Source organism: Oncorhynchus gorbuscha, linkage group LG03 (genome assembly GCF_021184085.1).
Source record: "Oncorhynchus gorbuscha isolate QuinsamMale2020 ecotype Even-year linkage group LG03, OgorEven_v1.0, whole genome shotgun sequence".
NCBI classification, from domain to species: domain Eukaryota; kingdom Metazoa; phylum Chordata; class Actinopteri; order Salmoniformes; family Salmonidae; genus Oncorhynchus; species Oncorhynchus gorbuscha.
Window position 1 is genome coordinate 101,244,476 of NC_060175.1, and position 17,105 is coordinate 101,261,580.

Here is a 17,105-nt window from a genome sequence, read left to right on the forward strand (position 1 = left end):
TTCCTAAACCGTTTTATATCCCCTATAGTACAGCATAAGAATCTGTCCAAACTGTGTCTGGTATAACAACTTGCTGCCATTTTGCTAAGATACAAAGCCCAGATTGTCGCTTTGAACCAACAAATATTATCAACAGCATTTTCAGCCGGGATAATAACGACAAACTAGAAGGTTAGTGAATAAAATTAACCTTTTATTTTTATGATCAGTCGATGTGTATATACACTCATTACATGGAAAGAGACAGACCATATCGTTAAAGAGGAAATAGTTGATTTGTAATGAAAAGTGGCCATCGACGAGTTGGGGGTTGAGTGGCGACGGTCTAGAGACAGTACAGTGGAGAGTTATGCAGTGGTCTTGGCCTGCTGGACTTTAGCCAAAACCTTCAGGTCTGTGATGCACTTGGCAATACTTGCTTTCTCCTGAAACACAGAACGAACAAAACAGGGTTATTCAGACAGAAAGGCATGAGCAAGGTCAAGGGTCAAATTAAATCAAGAATAAAATAAAAATACTAAATAAACCAAATTTCAGAGGGTTTAGCTGTAATTCTATTGCCCGTCAATACAACAGACGCCGGTCGACATTTACCAAGTTCATATTGAGAACAAGCCGTCTACCTACTAGAAACATGGCAGGGCACAGTGACTACCACTAGTGGAGAGTTTATACACAGTATGTCTCTGAGGTTCTGGTTCTGTTCCACCTAGACACAACACATACGTACGCGTGTCTAGGTGGAACAGAACCTCAGACATACTGTGTATAAAATCTGCACTACACACACACACACGTCAAGTATGTAATGTTCCCCATCCATCTCCCATCCTTAACCCACCTGCTGGGGGGTGATGCTGGTGACTACGTTCTTCTCCACCCAGTTCACCATGTGTTCCTGCTCCATGCGGCGGTGAAGGGTCTGCAGGGCGATCTGGTAGTCCAGCCTCTTCTTCACATCGTTGGTCACCATGTGGACCCTCTCCCTGCGGTTGGTCTCCAGTAGCATGGCCACGTTGTTCTGAGGTGGAAGACGGGAGAAGAGGACAGTGGAAGACGGGCGAAGAGGACAGTGGAAGACGGGCGAAGAGGACAGTGGAAGACGGGCGAAGAGGACAGTGGAAGACGGGCGAAGAGGACAGTGGAAGACGGGCGAAGAGGACAGTGGAAGACGGGAGAAGAGGACAGTGGAAGACGGGAGAAGAGGACAGTGGAAGACGGGAGAAGAGGACAGTGGAAGACGGGAGAAGAGGACAGTTGAAAACATTAGTACACCATCTCATGTCAAAATCATCCCCGGTTATTAGAGTCAGGTTTCTCAGACCCAGAGAAAGTCCTGGACTAAAAGACTCTTTTAAAACAGATAATCTCCATTGAGATTGATTTTTAATCCAGGTCTACCCTCAATTAAACTTGTGTCCAGAAAACCAGTCCTAGGAGTGGTCACGCAGACTAAAGACCATATTCAATAGGTCTCTTATCAAAATGCTTAACTGGCTTGATTTAACTGGCTTGATTTCACCTAATTTGGGTGTGTATGATCGAGCCTGGGTTTTGCCTCAGATTTAAACACGGACTTGAATGCATACAAGAGACCCACGCTCTAACCTCTCCTCGGTCACACTCACCCTCTTAGCATCGAAGAGCATCTGTCGTCCCTCTGCCCTCCACTGCTCCTTCTTCTCGTCCAGGACGGCCTGAGCCAAGCTGGTCATGGCCAGGTCCTTCACTTCCTGAGCCTTCTGAACTTTCTCCTGCAAAAAAAAAAATACAACCCACACAGCCGACGTCAGAAGGTCAGGGTCACAGGTCAGCTGTGAGACTAAGCGCCTCGGGAGGGACACAGCATGTGATGGACAGTTTGCAGTACGGATCAATTTCCTCAAACATATGAAAATGTCTCAGGACTGGCTGGCATTAAGGGGAGGGGCAAAAAGCCTCAATTGTAAATTCAGTGGAAACGTGGCTGTGTGTTGACACAGTGCATTTTTTAAGCAGTCCAGAGCACAACATGTATGATAAGAATTTCTGCAAGTGATGATGAAATAAGCCAAACATACTCAGGAGAATAAATTCCCCACCTCGTTCAGTTTGTCAGCGAAAGCCGCGACGTCGGGGCCGAACTTCCTGACACCATAGATGATGACCGTACCCATGCAGGCAGCAGCGAAGGTCTCGTGGTTGATGATGTAGATCTCCTTGGAAAGGATGTATGTGAGCAGCCCAGCACCCAGCACGTAGGGCCCTGGAGACAACAGGACAGGAGTGAGGGAAGAGTAGATGGGAGGAAGAGGAGATGAGGGTAGGAGGAAAGAGGAGAGAAGGAAAGGAGGAGGTGAGAAGGAAAGGAGGAGAAAAGAGGAGGAGAGAGGAGGAAAGGAGAGAATAGGAGAAAGAGAGAAGAGGAGAAAGAGAGAATAGGAGAAAGAGAGAATAGGAGAAAGAGAGAATAGGAGAAGATGAGGGAAAGAGGAAAGGAGGAGATGAGGAAAGGAGGAGATGAGGAAAGGAGGAGATGAGGAAAGGAGGAGATGAGGAAAGGAGGAGATGAGGAAAGGAGGAGATGAGGAAAGGAGGAGATGAGGAAAGGAGGAGATGAGGAAAGGAGGAGATGAGGAAAGGAGAAGATGAGGAAAGGAGAAGATGAGGAAAGGAGGAGATGAGGGAAAGAGGAAAGGAGGAGATGAGGAAAGGAGGAGATGAGGAAAGGAGGAGATGAGGGAAAGAAGAGGAAGAGGAAAGGTGAGTGAACATTTATGGCCACATTCAGGCAAAAATCATTGATCATGTCAACAGAAATGGAATGAATAAAACAGTTATTATTCTACATGAGGCAAGTTTGTTCTACATGTCATATTTCTATCTGAACATTGCTCCAGGTTTGGGGAAGTCCTGCTGACCTGTAACTCCAGTCTTAGGGTACAGGATCTGGAAGAGCTCCTCAGGGATGATACCGTGGCGCGTCTTGCCTCCCTTCTCTGGCAGAGCGGGGACTGGAGCCTGGCTGTTGGGGGATGTGTGGAGATGGGCCAGCTGGACCAGCCTGGGAGGACACAGACAGACGACTTATTATAGGAACTACAGAGAAGACGGGCATGTAGATCTTCAACGTAGAGTGACCATTATCATTTTGTCACCCTTATTTCCATTTATATGTATATTTATCAAATACCAATGTTTGCAAAATCATAATAAAACTACTGGACCATAAAAATGACATCTAGTGTTGTGAATGGCCATTTATTGATTTCCTGCATGTAAAACAAGCAGATTATCTAGCTTCAGTTAAAGGTTGGAAGTCATAATGAGAGGTGCATACCCAGCTCCGAGGGGACCACTGCTTTTTACAGCATTGGCTGGAAGAGGATAAAAGAACAGTCAATAGAATTGAAAAGACAAAATGTACAAATGTTTTGAATGTCACGAAAGAGTCAATGAAAGTAAACATGTGGAGACCGTGGCTGCTTGAAAGAGTGCCCTGTTGCTCAATTTTGAACATAATGGTAGAGATTAATATGGACATTTACTTATGCAATCAAACAAAGAGAATGTGCGTGTGAACTGTACACACTGACAAGCTTTAGCTAGCCAACCTTAGTCGGCCGTCAAGAGCAATTGCCATGGCATCAGCAAGCGTTACCATGCCAGCTTGTTTGCAAGCTTCCAGAATTCAATAGTCTAGTTGCTAGGGAGACAATAAAAAAATTGACGATGTACTTTACGTAAACTGACTTTTTCAAAAACATACATTATGATATTTTTTGAAAATGCATGCTATCTGATTAAAAATGTATATAAATATTGAATAGATAAGCACAGATCCTAATCAGCAGCCATTTTGGAAGTGTCAGCCAATCAGCTCCATTGTTGTTCATTCCATAATGGCTGCTGTGGCTACTGCTAGCTAGAATGAGGTCAAAAACGGCATTTTAATTAAACTACCTGTCGTTCAACCTTCTCAGTGTAACAGTTGGGATAATGGGGCGATTCAGAGTGCAACGCATTTCTCCTCCCCGGATTAAAGTATGTTTTCTGAGCCCTATGTCTCTTCGGCTCCAGTGTCTTAATAAACAGAAATGTGGTCTGACCCTAGTGCAGTTGTAAACAAGCGGGTCAGATGTCCTGGCTAGCCAAGGGCAGAGATCAGTTCGTTTGTGGCTAACTTTAGTTATTTAACTAATATCGCAAAAACAATGACTTACCTTGACATTTAGCTAACTATTTCGAACCCTGTGCAATACCTACCCAAATTGGACAAATTAATAACATTTTGTAAGTCACATTTACTAGCTGTCGTTAGCTTTGCTAGGTTTGCATGTTGCTCATTCAATGTGACTGCGGCCTTCTTCCCCTGACTTTACCCTTCAGATTCACATTCAAGTCAGCCACACTTCGCGGCATTACTGCTGCCATTTCAACTCAATCTTATGTAGAAAAGGCTGGCATTGCATACCTGAAACGAAAACGACCCGAGACAGCATGGTTGAACGAGAAAAGTGCCAAGTCCTTGGTTTACTGGGCACTGCTGTCTTCGTGCCCTTCTACTGCAAAGAGCCACAAGAATGGCCGACGAACGAGAAAGCCTCGTCAAACGTCGCGAGACTCTATGTCTTCGTAAACGGGACTTGTGTGTCCGGGTCAAATCAAATAGTCAGGTTGTTCAATGTTTTATTCACTAGGTGGTACACAACAAACATATATTTGACCTTTTGCTGCACGGGATATTCGTAAAGATCCCTAAATATAATTGCAGTCAATAATAGGAAAGGTACCCAATTATCATACTTGAATAAAAGTAAAGATACCTTAATAGACAATGAGTCAAGTAAAAGTGAAAGCCACCCAGTGAAATACTACTTGAGTTAAAGTCTAAAAGTATTTGCTTTTAAATATACTTAAGTATCAAAAGTAAATGCAAATGCTAAAATGTACTTAAGAATAAAAAGTATACAATTTCTTATATTAAGCAAACCAGACTGAACCATTTTCTTAAAAAAAAAAATGTATGGATAGCCAGGGGCACAGTCCAACACTCAGACATAATTTACAAAAGGAAGCATGAGTGTTTAGTGAGTCCCCCAGATCAGAGGTAGTAGGGATGACCAGTTATGTTCTCTAGATAAGTGTGTGAATTGTAACATTTTCCTGTCGTGCTCAGCATTCAAAATGTAGCGAGTACTTTTGGGTGTCAGGGAAAATGTATGGAGTAAAAAGTTGTCAAAAATATAAAAAGTAAAGTATAGATACCCAAAAATAAACTCCTTAAATTGTACTTTAAGCAGGAACTTATTCGGAGAAGATCAGTCAGCCCCCCAAAAAACGTCAAAAGACTCTGGAAAGGATAACGGTTGTGATATCAGTGACACATCCAAGTCAGGCGCGTTGCGGGCTGAGTTCAGGGTGACCCTTAAGTCGAATCTGCCTGGGTCACAAAGGGTGAAAGACTCTGCAAAGGTCAAGGACGACAGTTGTGTCATCTGCAACGAAGCCACGTCTTTTAAATGGAATTACGATGACCCAACGTGGAATAGACATTGAATTGTGCCCTGTGGGTTGGCCTACTTCTCGGAACTACTTCCAATGAATGTTTGTTAATTCTGGCTTGAAGAACAAGAACACCTACAGCCTTCCCTTTGGCTCCCCCTCCTGTCCAGCTCAGGTGTTCGTCGCCGGGCCTTCAAGCTGCTGCATACCTACTGCTGGCAAACGCCCTTCACTCATCAACCCCGGACTTGTCTCGTCATCATTACACACACCTGGTTCCAATCCCCACTCTGTCACCGTATACATACTCCCTCTGTCATTTGTCTTTGTCGATCATTGTAAATGTTACTTGTCTCTCCTACTATTTCCTGAGTACTTTATATTTTGCGCTTTGGGTTCGCCCTGTACCTTTCAATTCATGAAGATATATATTTTGAGAACAACGGCGTTTGGGTTTCGTCCCACTTTGATCTATGGCTCTTAAATCAATTTGGCAGTTCTAAACCTGTGACTGCCTCCTGTCTACTCCTCTCTACACCAGTGACACCGTCTACTGTACACGTCTATTGTCTCTATCAATATATTTGAAGTTTATCTAGTTGATATTATACCTTTTTATCCTCTTATTCGGACGATCCTGAGCTAATTTATTAAGGCAATGTTATTATAGCTTAATTACAGAGTCCCTTTGTTGCTTTTCCTTTCTTACCAGGCCTCAGTATGGAGAAAAAACGAGAAGAACACTACCAGAAAACTAGAGGCAGTACCTCCACTTTAACCCTGGATACCCTGACTCCTAGATCCCAGCGCTGAGGAGGACTCCCTTGGGGAGTCCCTGGCTCAGTTGGCTGTGTTTGTGGAAGAGGAGGAGCACATGAGTGTACTGCTAGAGGTACCAGAAGCAAAGGAGGAGCTGGATGTATTGTCAGAGCAGTCAGAAGACTTGGACGAGACCCTGGTGCAGTTGGCTGTGTTGGAGGACGTGCTAGTGGAGGAGGAGCTGATTGTCTCATCACAGCAGAAGCAGTTCTCATGGGGAGAAGGAAATCAAGTTCAGGAGCAGCTCCGTCACACTCAGGACCAACCACAGCTGGAGGAGAGAGGTGGAGGAGGGACTCAGGACCAACCACAGCTGAAGGAGAGAGGTGGAGGAGGGACTCAGGACCAACCACAGCTGGAGGAGAGAGGTGGAGGAGGGACTAATGGAGGGACTCAGGACCAACCACAGCTGAAGGAGAGAGGTGGAGGAGGGACTCAGGACCAACCACAGCTGGAGGAGAGAGGTGGAGGAGGGACTAATGGAGGGACTCAGGACCAACCACAGCTGAAGGAGAGAGGTGGAGGAGGGACTCAGGACCAACCACAGCTGAAGAAGAGAGGTGGAGGAGGGACTAATGGAGGGACTCAGGAAAAACCACAGCTGAAGGAGAGGGGTGAGGGAGGAGGGGCTAGAGAAGGAGAGGCTGTAGGAGGGGCTAGATGAGGAGGGGCTGGAGGAGGGGCTAGAGGAGGAAGTGAGGGAGGAGGGGCTAGTGGAGGAGAACGTGCTCGAGAAGAAGGAGAGAGAGGGGGAGGGGCTAGAGGAGGAGGAGAGATAGGTGAGGGAGGAGGGGCTAGTGGAGGAGGAGGGGCTAGTGGAGGAGGGGAGAGAGGTGAGGGAGGGGGCTAGTGGAGGAGGAGGGGCTAGTGGAGGAGGGGAGAGAGGTGAGGGAGGACGGGCTAGTGGAGGAGGCGAAGGAGGAGGGGCTAAAGGAGGAGGGGCTAGTGGAGGAAGAGAGAGGCGAGGGGCTAGGGGAGGAGGGGCTAGAGGAGGGAGGAGGGGCTAGTGGAGGAGGAGAGAGAGGTGAGGGAGGAGGGGCTCATAATAAACCCTCTTTACTGTGCTAAGCCTGATTGTGAAAGCATGAGGAAAATGAGTTATTACATGTTCATTGATCACCTCAAATCATCATCTGAAATGGTCCAATAACCGTGAATAGAATGTACAGACGTTTCAATCCAGTTACGAAATGAATCATTTATACACGAGGAAGGTGAAAACAGTGTGTGTGTGTGTGAGGAGCTGCACAACGAGCTGGAGGCCGTGGAGGCAGAGTGTCAGATCCGTCTGATGCAGCAGTACAGTGACCATCTCCCTCCATCTATTGGCCCCATGACCTATGAAATTAATCTCAAATATGCCCCTGACGGCCCAGTTACCTCCACTGTGAAGTAAATGTTTTTTATTACTGTGCTTCAGTACAGGTTAATGTTTTAAAGATGTTTCTAGAAGCCCTGTGTCTTGTGGCTGACTGTGTGTGTGCTCCTGCTGCTGCACCTGTCCCTGGTGATGGGTGCCACTTTGTGGGTGTGGCTCCATCCTCTCAGGGAGCAGGTCCAGGACCTGTACTCGGCTGTAGAGGAACACATAGAGGGCTATACAGCTTCAGCACAATACTCTGGCTGTTTCAAGCCTATCTGACCACAGCTCTCTGGCTGTTTCAGGCCTATCTGGCCACAACACTAGCCTGAGTCCCAGGTTGGTGGATGCTCTCTTGCCAACTAAATTACAGACGAGGCTATCTTTCCAGCTCTATGAAATAGGAGGCTCTCTAGCCAACTCTGTGACATTGGATGCTGTCTTTAAACTCTATGACATTGGAAGCTGTCTTGCCAACTCTATGACATTGGAAACTCTCTAGCCAACTCTATGACATTGGAAGCTGTCTTGTCAACTCTATGACATTGGAAGCTCTCTAGCCAACTCTGTGACATTGGATGCTGTCTTTAAACTCTATGACATTGGAAACTCTCTAGCCAACTCTATGACATTGGAAGCTGTCTTGCCAACTCTATGACATTGGAAGTTCTCTAGCCAACTCTATGACATTGGAAGCTGTCTTGTCAACTCTATGACATTGGAAGCTCTCTAGCCAACTCTATGACATTGGAAGCTGTCTTGCCAACTCTATGACATTGGAAGCTGTCTTGCCAACTCTATGACATTAGAAGCTGTCTTGCCAACTCTATGACATTAGAAGCTGTCTTGCCAACTCTATGACATTAGAAGCTCTCTTGCCAACTCTATGACATTGGAAGCTGTCTTGCCAACTCTATGACATTGGAAGCTCTCTTGCCAACTCTATGACATTAAGTGCTGCAGTGCATCTCCTCCTCATGGACTGCACCAGATTTGCCAGTTCTTGCTGTGAGATGTTACCCCACTCTTCTACCAAGGTATCTGCAAGTTCCCAGAAGTTTCTGGGGGGAATGGCCCTAGCCCTCACCCTCCGATTCAACAGGTCCCAGACATGCTCAATTGAGATCCGGGCTCTTCGCTGGCCATGGCAGAACACTGACATTCCTGTCTTGTAGGAAATCACGCACAGAATGAGCAGTATGGCTGGTGGCATTGTAGTGCTGGAGGGTCATGTCAGGATGAGCCTGCAAGAACGGTACCACATGAGGGAGGAGGATGTCTTCCCTGTAACGCACAGTGTTGAGATTTCCTGCAATGACAACAAGCTCAGTCCGATTATACTGTGACACACCGCCCCAGACTATGACGGACCCACCACCTCCAAATCGATCCCGCTCCAGAGTACAGGCCTCGGTGTAACGCTCATTCCTTTGACGATAAACGTGAATCCGACCATCACCCCTGGTGAGACAAAACCACGACTCGTAAGAGAAGAGCACTTTTTGCCAGTCCTGTCTGGTCCAGCGACGGTGGGTTTGTGCCCATAGGCGACGTTGTTGCCGGTGATGTCTGGTGAGGACCTGCCATACAATAGGCCTACAAGCCCTTACTCCAGCCTCTCTCAACCTATTGCAGACTGTCTGAGCACTGATGGAGGGATTGTGCATTCCTGGTGTAACTCGGGCCGTTGTTGTTGCAATCCTGCACCGATCCTGTGCAGGTGTTGTTACACATGGTCTGCCACTGCAAGGTCGATCAGCTGTCCGCCCTGTCTCCCTGTAGTGCTGTTTTGGGCGTCTCACGGTATGAACATTGCAATTTATTGCCCTGGTCACATCTGCAGTCCTCATGCGTCCTTGCAGCATGCCTAAGGCACATTCACAGAGATGAGCAGGGACCCTGTGCATCTTTTTGTGTGTGTTTTTCAGAGTCCGTAGAAAGGCCTCTTTAGTGTCCTAAGTTTTCACAACTGTGAACTTAATTGCCTACCGTCTGTAAGCTGTTAGTGTCTTAACAACCTTTCCACAGGTGCATGTTCATTAATAGTTTATGGTTCATTGAACAAGCATGGGAAACAGTGTTTAAACCCTTTACAATGAAAATCTGTGAAGTTATTCACCTGAGCAGATGCCACCTGAGCAGATATCCTTCCATAGTTGACTCTATTGATCGTTATGGTTCCACCTTACAAATAACAGAAATCTCATGAAAACTTTGAATGTAAGATCATACAGAGCATTCGGGAAAGTATTCAGACCCCTTCCCCTTTCGTCACATTTTGTTACGTTTATAAAATTGATTAAATAAAATGTTTACCTCATCAATCTACATACAATACCACATAAAGACAAAGTGAAAACCAGTAAAAATACATGTTTAGCAAATGTATTACCTCATTTACATAATTATTCAGACCCCTTTGCTATGAGACTCGGGTGCATCCTGTTTCCATTTACTTTCCATTTACCTTCCTTGAGATGTTTTCTACAACTTGATTGGAGTCCACCTGTGGTAAATTCAACTGATTGGACAGGATTTGGAAATGCACACACCTGTCTATATAAGGTCCTACAGTTGACAGTGCATGTGAGAGAAAAAAACTAAGCAATAAGGTTGAAAGAATTGTCCGTAAGAGCTCCGAGACAGGATTGTGGCGAGGCACAGATCTGGGGAAGGGTAGCATTAAAAGGTCCCTAAGAACACGGTGGCCTCCATCTTTCTTACATCTTCCTAGAGCTGGCCGCCCGGCCAAACTGAGCAAGCGGGGGAGAAGGGCCTTGGTCATGGAGGTGACCAAGAACCTGATGGTCACTCTGACAGACCTCCAGAGTTCCTCTGTGGGGATGGAAGAACCTTCCAGAAGGACAACCATCTCTGCAGCACTCCACCTACCAGGCCTTTATGGTAGAGTGGCCAGACACAAGCCACTCCTCAGTAAAAAGACACATGACAGCCCACTTGGAGTTTGCCAAGGCACCTATAGGACTCTCAGACCATGAGAAACAAGATTCTCTGGTCTGATAAAACCAAGATGGAACTCTTTGGCCTGAATGCCAAGCGTCATGTCTAGAGGAAACCTGGCACTACGGTGAAGCATGGTGGTTGCAGCATCATGCTCTGGGGATGTTTTTCAGCGGCAGGGAATGGGAGACTAGTCAGGATCAAGGGAAAGATGAATGGAGCAAAATACATAGAGATCATTGATGAAAACCTGCTCCAGAGCGCTCAGGCCTTCCAACTGGGGCAAAGGTTCACCTTCCAACAGGACAACGACCCTAAGCACACAGCTAAGACAACGCAGGAGTATCTTCGGGACAAGTCTCCGAATGTCCTTGAGTGGCCCAGCCAGAGCCCAGACTTGAACCCGATCATACATCGCTGAAGAGACCTGAAAATAGCTGTGCAGCGACACTCCAAATCCAACCTGACAGAGCTTGAGAGAATCTCCAGAGATGAATGGGAGAAACTGCCCAAATACAGGTGTGCTAAGCTTGTAGCGTCATACCCAAGAAGATTCAATGCTGTAATCGCTGCCAAAGGGTGTAATCACTGCCAAGGGTGTAATCACTGCCATGGGTGTAATCACTGCCAAGGGTGTAATCACTGCCATGGGTGTAATCACTGCCAAGGGTGTAATCACTGCCATGGGTGTAATCACTGCCAAGGGTGTAATCACTGCCATGGGTGTAATCACTGCCAAAGGTGTAATCACTGCCATGGGTGTAATCACTGCCATGAGTGTAATCACTGCCAAGGGTGTAATCACTGCCATGGGTGTAATCACTGCCATGGGTGTAATCACTGCCATGGGTGTAATCACTGCCAAGGGTGTAATCACTGCCAAAGGTGTAATCGCTGCCAAAGGTGCTTCAACAAAGTACTGAGTAAAGTGAATACATATGTAAATGTGATATTTCTGTTCAAATTTTTTTTTAATACGTTTGCAAAAATATCTAAAAACCTATTTAGTTTTTTTTTAAATTTAGTCCATTTTAGAATAAGGCTGTAACACAACATTTTGAGAAAGTTAAGGGGTCTGAATACTTCCGAATACACTGTATATTGAAATAGTACATAATTCATTGAAATAACCGTATGAGCTAGGCTCCTATCAGAACTTATCACAATACAGATGACCCGTTTTCCCCTCACAAGCAACAACCCTGTCTGAAACTCCTGATAAAATCACAACATTTCTCAGCAAACAGCATTTGTTGCAGAGACTCCACAATGGGTTTTGCCATGATGGATAAAGAAGAGGACATGTACCACTGCCAGACAGTCTTGCATTGTACAACACCCGTCCAGTATGTTAGTTTCAATGTCATTTATCTTATGTGATTTGTCTTATAACATAAACTATACCTAGCAGGGTAGCCTAGTGGTTAGAGCGTTGGTCTAGTAACCGGAAGGTTGCAAGTTCAAACCCCCGAGCTGACAAGGTACAAATCTGTCGTTCTGCCACTGAACAGGCAGTTAACCCAATGTTCCTAGGCCGTCATTGAAAATAAGAATTTGTTCTTAACTGACTTGCCTAGTTAAATAAAGGTAAAATAAATAAAAATGACACACTGGGAAAGCATAACATTATACAGTTGTTAACAATGTTGTCGGCTACTGTCTAAAACAAAGGAGCAAAATGGCGTTAATGACGTAATGTACACATCATTTTCCCCATCTGTTAATAGAATTATATGATTAGAATATTACCCTCTGAGACCATAACTCTGAAACCATCTGTTAATAGAATTATATGATTAGAATGATTAGAATATTACCCTCTGAGACCATAACTCTGAAACCATCTGTTAATAGAATTATATGATTAGAATGATTAGAATATTACCCTCTGAGACCATAACTCTGAAACCATCTGTTAATAGAATTATATGATTAGAATGATTAGAATATTACCCTCTGAGACCATAACTCTGAAACCATCTGTTAATAGAATTATATGATTAGAATGATTAGAATATTACCCTCTGAGACCATAACTCTGAAACCATCTGTTAATAGAATTATATGATTAGAATGATTAGAATATTACCCTCTGAGACCATAACTCTGAAACCATCTGTTAATAGAATTATATGATTAGAATGATTAGAATATTACCCTCTGAGACCATAACTCTGAAACCATCTGTTAATAGAATTATATGATTAGAATGATTAGAATATTACCCTCTGAGACCATAACTCTGAAACTATATGATAGTATGAAATTGATTAGAATCATTAGACTATTTTAATGCTGTGTGTGATTTAGTCAGTAGAATTATATCTGAGAGTGTAGTTCGTAGTTAGAATTAATGATTTGGTGACAATATATCTAGTGTCTTGATAACGGACTGGTCGGGGCCGACCTTGGCTGGGACACAGAACTTCCCAGGGTCTCTCCCTATGTCGGCTGGGTAGCAGGACCGTGTGGGCGTATGAGAACTCATGTTTTGTGTGGAAGTATCTGTGTCACTATAAAATGAAGGTCTTTGTACTGTGCACAACCAGAACGTTCCCGTGAATAAACATTTGACTATTGTGGACTGGGCCTCTGTCTGTTTTCATTCGACCAGGATCTTACAAATTCTGGTTTGCAGACTGAGAGTAATATATTTCCATTGGGTGATGTACCTGGAGAACATAATTATCTTATCAACATCATAATTAAACAGACTCAGAAACAGTGATGGAAAAAGTACCTAATTGTCATACTTGAGTAAAAGTAAAGTTACCTTAATAGAAAATGACTCAAGTAAAAGTGAAAGTCGCCCAGTAAAATACTACTTGAGTAAAAGTATTTGCTTTAAAAATTTACTTAAGTATCAAAAGTAAATGTAATTGCTAAAATATACTTAAGTATCAAAAGTTAAAGTATAAATAATTTCAAATTCCTTATATTATGCAAACCAGACAAAACCATTTAAAAATGTGTATATTTTATTTATCGATAGCCAGACTCCAACATTCAGACATAATTTACAAATGAAGCATTTGTGTTTAGTGAGACTGCCAGATCAGAGGCAGTAGATATGACCAGGGATGTTCTCTGTTTAGTGAGTCCACCAGATCAGAGGCAGTAGGGATGACCAGGGATGTTCTCTGTTTAGTGAGTCCTCCAGATCAGAGGCAGTAGGGATGACCAGGGATGTTCTCTGTTTAGTGAGTCCTCCAGATCAGAGGCAGTAGGGATGACCAGGGATGTTCTCTGTTTAGTGAGTCCTCCAGATCAGAGGCAGTAGGGATGACCAGGGATGTTCTCTGTTTAGTGAGTCCTCCAGATCAGAGGCAGTAGGGATGACCAGGGATATTCTCTGTTTAGTGAATCCACCAGGTCAGAGGCAGTAGATATGACCAGGGATGTTCTCTGTTTAGTGAGTCCTCCAGATCAGAGGCAGTAGGGATGACCAGGGATGTTCTCTGTTTAGTGAGTCCTCCAGATCAGAGGCAGTAGGGATGACCAGGGATGTTCTCTGTTTAGTGAGTCCTCCAGATCAGAGGCAGTAGGGATGACCAGGGATGTTCTCTGTTTAGTGAGTCCTCCAGATCAGAGGAAGTAGGGATGACCAGGGATGTTCTCTGTTTAGTGAATCCACCAGGTCAGAGGCAGTAGGGGGTATCCCTCTGAAATCTTAAAATGTAACGTCTAACGGCTACAATGCACAGGGTGAAAATATTCCGTTGGGCGTTCTCGGCCGGGGGCTGATCATAGTTCGGGGCCCTTGACATGAAAAAGTTTAAAAACCCCTGATCTTGCTCACAGATTTAGAAGAATGATTGCCAGTCTTTTATTCATAGTCCGAGTATCATATGGTTTCTCTCTGGTCTATTGTTGGGCAGCCCTTCACCTTTGAGACAATCGTCAGTCAGAAGCATAACTTTCTGAATGTGTGATGGAGTCCATTGTGCCTGTGTGTGTTCAGTGGTGTAGCCAACGTGGTGTGTGTGTGTGTGTGTGTGTGTGTGTGTGTGTGTGTGTGTGTGTGTGTGTGTGTGTGTGTGTGCGTGCGTGCGTGCGTGCGTGCGTGCGTGCGTGCGTGCGTGCGTGCGTGCGTGCGTGAGTGAGTGAGTGAGTGAGTGAGTGAGTGCGTGAGTGCGTGTGTGCGTAGTCAGTCAGAAGCAGAAGTTTCTGAATGTGTGATGGAGTCCATTGTACCACTGTGTTCAGTGGTATAGCAAACGTTTCCAGATAGAGCTCCATTCTGAATTTCCCACTGACACAGCACAACAGACCCCTGCCCTCTGTCCCCGGTCCCAAATTGCACCCTGTTCCCTATATAGTGCACTACTTTTGACCAGAGCCCTATGGGTAAAAGACAGTAGGGGGTAATGGAATAGGGTGCTGTTTGGGATGCAGTTCTCATGTCTTTCACCCTCTACGTTACCTGTATGTTCCCAATATACCACAGGACAGGACATTCAGGAGACGGCTCTTCACTCCACTAGGGCTGACCTACCTGACAAACTGGCACAGAGGGTAAGAGATATTCTGGTTTCAAATGAGTAATGTTAATGATGACTAATTTGATGAATATTACAGATTATTACACAATATGAATTACATATTATACAACGGAAATTTCAACTTTAAGCTACACAGCTGATCTAGTACAAACTTAATTATGGATGATTATCTATAACCCCAGACAATTACAGGCCCAAGAAAATGTTTTTATGTTGTCACAATTCAAACATAATTTTGAGCAGCTCTACTGTTTTTCCGTGTTTACAGAATTCCTATTGAAAACAGAATGAAGTGGCCAGTTCTCGTTACGTGTTCTGTGGGACTGTGGCACGTTGCAATGTCACTGAAAATCTGTGCCTTTAACATTCAGAGCTTTGGGGAGGCGAAAGCTAACAACAAAAAGATTATGGGAATTCTGATCAAGGTAGGTGTAAGAGACAAGAACTGTGAAGATAGCTAAAACTAAACGCCTAAACTAGACAGCTACAACTAAACAATTCAACTAGACAGCTACTACTAAACAACTAAACTAAACAGCTACAACTAAACTAGACAGCTACAACTAAACAAATAAACTAGACCGCTACTACTAAACTAGACAGCTACAACTAAACAAATAAACTAGACAGCTACAACTAAACAAATAAACTAGACAGCTACAACTAAACAAATAAACTAGACAGCTAAAACTAAACAAATAAACTAGACAGCTACAACTAAACAAATAAACTAGACAGCTACTACTAAACAACTAAACTAGACAGCTACAACTAAACAAATAAACTAGACAGCTACAACTAAACAACTAAACTAGACAGCTACAACTAAACAAATAAACTAGACAGCTACAACTAAACAACTAAACTAGACAGCTACAACTAAACAAATAAACTAGACAGCTACAACTAAACAAATAAACTAGACAGCTACAACTAAACAACTAAACTAGACAGCTACTACTAAACTAGACAGCTACAACTAAACTAGACAGCTACAACTAAACAAATAAACTAGACCGCTACTACTAAACTAAACAGCTACAACTAAACAACTAAACAAAACAGTTACCACTAAACAGCTACTACTAAACAACTAAACAAAACAGTTACCACTAAACAGCTACTACTAAACAACTAAACAAAACAGTTACCACTAAACAGCTACTACTAAACAACTAAACTAAACAGTTACCACTAAACAATTCAACTAGACCGCTACTACTAAACTAGACAGCTACAACTAAACAACTAAACTAAACAGTTACCACTAAACAGCTACAACTAAACAACTAAACAAAACAGTTACCACTAAACAATTAAACTAGACCGCTACTACTAAACTAGACAGCTACAACTAAACAACTAAACAGTTACCACTAAACAGCTACAACTAAACAACTAAACAAAACAGTTACCACTAAACAATTAAACTAGACCGCTACTACTAAACTAGACAGCTACAACTAAACAACTAAACTAAACAGCTACTACTAAACTAGACAGGTACAACTAAACAATTAAACTAGACCGCTACTACTAAACTAGACAGCTACAACTAAACAAATAAACTAAACAGTTACCACTAAACAGCTACAACTAAACAACTAAACTAAACAGTTACCACTAAACAGCTACTACTAAACAACTAAACTAAACAGCTACAACTAAACAAGACAGGTACAACTAAACAACTAAACAAAACAGTTACCACTAAACAATTAAACTAGACCGCTACAACTAAACTAAACAGCTACAACTAAACAAATAAACAAAACAGTTACCACTAAACAGCTACAACTAAACAACTAAACTAAACAGTTACCACTAAACAGCTACTACTAAACAACTAAACAAAACAGTTACCACTAAACAATTAAACTAGACCGCTACAACTAAACTAAACAGCTACAACTAAACAACTAAACAAAACAGTTACCACTAAACAATTAAACTAGACAGCTACAACTAAACAAGACAGC

General features: G+C 43.6%; 2 protein-coding genes across 4 annotated transcripts in view; one reads left to right on the forward strand and one right to left on the reverse strand.

The window, feature by feature from the left end:
- Window positions 1–172: 172 nt before the first annotated feature.
- On the reverse strand, window positions 173–4,583 carry LOC124032377 (ATP synthase F(0) complex subunit B1, mitochondrial-like). The gene is made up of 7 exons (XM_046344740.1): window positions 4,454–4,583; window positions 3,320–3,356; window positions 2,901–3,043; window positions 2,082–2,245; window positions 1,629–1,754; window positions 842–1,021; window positions 173–425 (listed from the first exon to the last, which is right to left on the reverse strand). Exons 1-7 carry the CDS (start codon window positions 4,479–4,481, stop codon window positions 348–350), a joined length of 756 nt encoding a protein of 251 aa, XP_046200696.1. The 5' UTR covers window positions 4,482–4,583; the 3' UTR covers window positions 173–347.
- Window positions 4,584–14,977: 10,394 nt separating this feature from the next.
- The window catches only part of dnase1l1l (deoxyribonuclease I-like 1-like), a 29,363-nt gene continuing 27,235 nt past the window's right edge, over window positions 14,978–17,105 (forward strand). The window contains exons 1-2 of one of the 3 annotated variants that reach the window (XM_046344741.1): window positions 14,978–15,139; window positions 15,498–15,551. In XM_046344741.1, coding sequence (XP_046200697.1) covers window positions 15,014–15,139; window positions 15,498–15,551 — 180 coding nt within the window. In that variant the 5' untranslated portion in view covers window positions 14,978–15,013. Of the gene's footprint in view, window positions 15,140–15,394; window positions 15,552–17,105 lie in introns of all 3 variants that reach the window. The other 2 variants (XM_046344742.1, XM_046344743.1) reach the window with 2 other exon arrangements.

Bases quoted from the DNA above. Each gene is read 5' to 3' on its own strand.
- LOC124032377 (XM_046344740.1), bottom strand. From the start codon at position 4,481: ATGCTGTCTCGGGTCGTTTTCGTTTCAG. The intron at 3,357-4,453 runs GTATGCAATGCC...ATCCTCTTCCAG, and splicing joins TCGGGTCGTTTTCGTTTCAG to CCAATGCTGTAAAAAGCAGT. The intron at 426-841 runs GTGGGTTAAGGA...TCTGTGTTTCAG, and splicing joins CCAGCATCACCCCCCAGCAG to GAGAAAGCAAGTATTGCCAA.